This window comes from Eimeria mitis, genomic scaffold (genome assembly GCF_000499745.2).
Source record: "Eimeria mitis Houghton genomic scaffold, Emh_scaff1771, whole genome shotgun sequence".
NCBI classification, from domain to species: domain Eukaryota; phylum Apicomplexa; class Conoidasida; order Eucoccidiorida; family Eimeriidae; genus Eimeria; species Eimeria mitis.
This window is the reverse complement of record NW_013570088.1, coordinates 2,110-6,384: the sequence shown is the minus strand read 5'-3', so window position 1 is coordinate 6,384 and position 4,275 is coordinate 2,110. Positions and strand designations below refer to the sequence as shown.

At 49.5% G+C, this 4,275-nt stretch overlaps 1 protein-coding gene across 1 annotated transcript; it reads left to right on the top strand.

Moving 5' to 3' along the window:
* Window positions 1-2,030: 2,030 nt before the first annotated feature.
* Window positions 2,031-3,252, top strand: EMH_0043270 (uncharacterized protein; the record flags this gene model as incomplete). Its single annotated transcript, XM_013495828.1, has 3 exons — window positions 2,031-2,062; window positions 2,277-2,348; window positions 2,820-3,252. 3 exons carry the CDS (start codon window positions 2,031-2,033, stop codon window positions 3,250-3,252), a joined length of 537 nt encoding a protein of 178 aa, XP_013351282.1.
* Window positions 3,253-4,275: the final 1,023 nt, after the last annotated feature.

Sequence of the window (4,275 nt, the reverse complement as noted above, 5' to 3'; positions counted from 1 at the left end):
AGAGCTTTGTGTCTAGATTGAATGTGCGGAAGAATATCCTACACTAAGTTATGCTAATTTATAAGTGAACGTTGCAGTTCTACTCCAGCATTGCGAAGAGCATGGCACTACTAAAACAGCATTGCGACACGTCACTTTCGTTCGAGGTAGCTGATGCGCCGTTTAGCCTCCAAGGGATCTGGAGAGACAGCGACTCTATCGTGTGAAGTGGAAGAATTGAGCGACTCTCTTGATTTTCAAGTCTACACACCCCTTCTAGGCCACATGAAGAACAATGCATCGAGAATTCTCAGCCTAAGGCCGCTGCATATCGTTTGGAGATGAAGTAAAACCGTAGTGAAAAATGCCACAGACATCTCATCCTGCCTCCATGCAAGCAGAGGGGCTGGCGGATCGAGGCGCCGCCCTTCGAAAGTTGCGGCAATTCCTGTTGCGATTCCTGCCGCAAGGCAGGTCCACATGCAAGTACAATTCAGCCACATTTGGATGCACTCTCTATTACCGTAGAAGACTGTTAAATATTCATCTAGCTTTCAGCAACCAACATGAACGCAGACACCGATACTTACACTGGGTTCTGCCTGACCCTGCTACGTATGCCCCGTGCATCGCTCCTCCAAACAGCGCAAGACGTCGTGTGGTGAGGCCAGGTCCTGTAAGCGAGCGGCCCACGGAAACAACCGGTTCACAAGGCGACAGACAAGTTACAGATGGGTTCGGTTCGGGATCACCGTAAAGTAACTAAGAGTAGGAGAAACCAATGCGGAGCTGATGCACTTTTTGCGATGTTTTGCTGCTGCTGGTGCGCTAGGCTACAGCAGCATGTTTGAGACCCGCTAACGTGGCCAGATCCATAGCCCGCCGAGGCGCTCTCCAGAACATGCATGTGTTGATAATACCATTCTTCTGCCAAATTTCAAGCCAAGGCGAAAATACAGTACTAGCAAGCAGGAAAGTGTAGGCCTGAAACAGACTTGAAACGTGGTTCAGTACATCCTTAGGTGGAAGTTCAAATGCAAGTTCTACAAACAGCTAAGTCTCATCAGCTGTGGCTGCGAGGTAGCCATAGATAGAAGGAGCGGCTCACATCACCGCTGAAGAATCATTTGAGCCAAAGCGCTCTTCGAAGTGCACATATGGGTTGCTCTAAAGCCGTGATGAGTTGTAACAATGATCGGTGCAACTCGTGTCTCTCTCCAACACGCTGGTGGGCCGCCCGTCCCAGGTTGACGGGTGACTGGAGAGGAGCTCACATGCTCTTTGGAATGTTTCATCTTAACCTTTTTGGTTCTCGTGCAGCTCGTGACTGTCCTCGGAGAATACCGGACAAGCGAACGCTCTCGATACACCGCGCACCTCGCTGCAACCACTGATGCAAAACAGCCTCATACGCAAGCACAACCAAGTTGCATACATCATCTCTGTAGACACTTGTGGAACAGTTTCATCTGCGTGCAGGCAACATACTACGGCCAAGTGAATCCCTCTTTGGTAACTTCCGAGACACGATACGAGAATACCCAATTCAGAGGCCATCACCCCCCAGGAATACAACAAGGCTAGCAGATGCATTGCTTGGAATTGCCATGTAATTCATATAAAATACAGAAAAACGCCATATTTTGCGCTTTGGCAGTGGATANTGCTTGGAATTGCCATGTAATTCATATAAAATACAGAAAAACGCCATATTTTGCGCTTTGGCAGTGGATAGGTAAGAGTTGAGATAGTATGATGCTTCATTTGCTCTGATGTAACATATCGTTCAGGGCCTCGATGTGGGCCTTAGTACACTATAGGACGGTCCTTTCCTTGGACTTCCCAACGCAACCCTTGTAGTAAAGTTACTCCGTGCTTTCTAGGGATATAATGGCAATTTTTGACATTTTTTCAAAGAATTGTGGTAGCCCTCGAAGCAGCATGGTCAGCGACAACGTGTGGGAGCGTGAGCGGCGATATTGTTAACGTCTCAGCCCCCAGGTAAAAGTCTCTGCACTTCTGGTCTCTGCAGGGACAGTTTTGAGGCACGCATGCTGCTACAAAAGGACCCTTGCAAGTGGGAGTGAGTAGGATTTGCCCAGGGTAAGCTCTCAAAACTTAATTTCCCCGTGATTCTGGACGCCAGTTACACGAGAAGGAGCACACGTTGCAGAAGCAGAATGGAGCCTCTGTTTATTCTTCCTTTATAATTAAGCTGTTCTTCGCGAATTTTAGGTAAAGCGGACATGGGCGAAGGTCAGCTCGGGCGGCTGTTTACGTTTGTGCTTGCACTGCAGAGGTTCAGGGTACTCGGCCACACGGCGCAGAATTACCGGTTTGGTAGAGCAGCACGCGCCTGAGTACACCATGTAGGGACAATGGAAGCAAAAGCGATTGATTTCAAATCATTTGATGCAGGACCTTTTCAGGCAGATGAACCTTCNGGACAATGGAAGCAAAAGCGATTGATTTCAAATCATTTGATGCAGGACCTTTTCAGGCAGATGAACCTTCGCAGACCGAAAATGCTGTTCAAAGGGATTCATACAGTCGCCGACTGCGCGGCCAAAACGCCACTTGGCGAACAGCCTTGTGGGTGGCTTTTGCAACTGCCCTGGTTTTCCTTGTTATGAAATGCACAGTGGAACTATCAATCAACAGGAGGGCCTCTGCAAGGGTATTGGCGGAAGGAGGTGGCGACTGGGATGATGGCGCACGGCAGCCCTTGCTGCAGGGTGTAAGTCTTTGGATTTTACGCCTGGTAGATGCAATGTTGCTTTGTCTATTATGGGGATCTGACATGTCCATGCTGCGCGCTGCATTTGGTGCATTGTGTACAGGATCCCGATGAAGGGGAAGCCACCTGCGGCGAAGGGAGCGGAGTGGGAGGAAGTGGTCTCCGAAGGCGGAGGTCAGCCTGGTCGAGGTTTTGGAGGTCAAGATCTCCACGTACCCAACAGGGAGCACCTTCGGAAGCCTATGAAATGCAAGGATTGCCTGCTTCAGGACCCTCCACATCTGGTGCTGGCCCAGGTGGCATTGCAGATCAAGAAGGCGATCAACGTGGTGCAGGGCGCCGAGTTAAACACCAAACTTCTATACCCATTGGAGACCTCACGTCTGAGCATTATCGCCACGCCAACCAATATCATGTCTTTCCACGGCTTGAGGAAGTACGTGTGTGATACGACTTACGGCCCAGCTTCCCGACCAAGCAGCATTTCGAAGCGTAGTCCTACGCAGATAACGCAGGGCAACCACTTTAATGTATAGTATTGTTGGTTAGGCGTATAGGAGGGCGAATGCTGGCATTTCACAGACAACTGTTGGTGCCAGTTTGTTCTTCGTATTGCAGGGACACCTATCACTGGAAAAAGCATTGGAACACGCGCAGCGTCTCCTCAATTTCCTTTACCATGTTCACCAGGGCCCATACAGCAGTAATACACTAAGAACCCAACACGATTTCAAAAATACAGTGGCGCGCCTGATCATGCATCCAGTTGACAACAGTTCGTGTCGTGTACATATGTGTGCTCCGGTGATACATGCTTCCAGCTTACACTTCGTTGCCGTCATTTCTCTGTTGTGAGTGGTTTGAACACCCTGCAGAGACATACCACGTCGACTATCGGCCGACTAGTCGCTCTAGTGGAATAACAATTCATATAGGGATTCAAGAAATTGTGAGTTACTTGAGTTGTAACGCTCTTCATTAGTGCCTGCCTGCCCAAATCTGCATGACAGTTGGAAACNTGTGAGTTACTTGAGTTGTAACGCTCTTCATTAGTGCCTGCCTGCCCAAATCTGCATGACAGTTGGAAACACGAGCAGGCACATTTATTCGCCTAACAACGAGGGTGCGTTCGTCTGCGCGCAGAATTTCAGTAATGGAAGTATGCTAAGGGTACTTGGAATTGATTTCTTCCGCTCTGTTAGGAGCGGTATGGACGCCCGCCATGTCAGTTAAGAAGCCCCTTACCCACCCTGCGGCTACGCGTGTACTTGCAGAGCGCATGCTCACGCCGCCATGCCGCATAACACGGCTTTGTTACAGTTCATTTGTGTGCACGCAGATGGCACGCGATGGAGCTTGTGTACTCGAAGAGATGCTTGTGAAGGTGCTGTCTGAAGCTGAAGAGACAGGCAGTGGGCGCTTCATAGAAACAGTCAAACAGATGATTCAGCTCTGTGGCGACTCTCCTCGTAGTATTTTCTTAGGCTGTGTGCAGCTGCTGATTGGGAGCTCCTGCGTATGCCATTTTACAACGATGAAACCTAGTGGGAATCAATGGG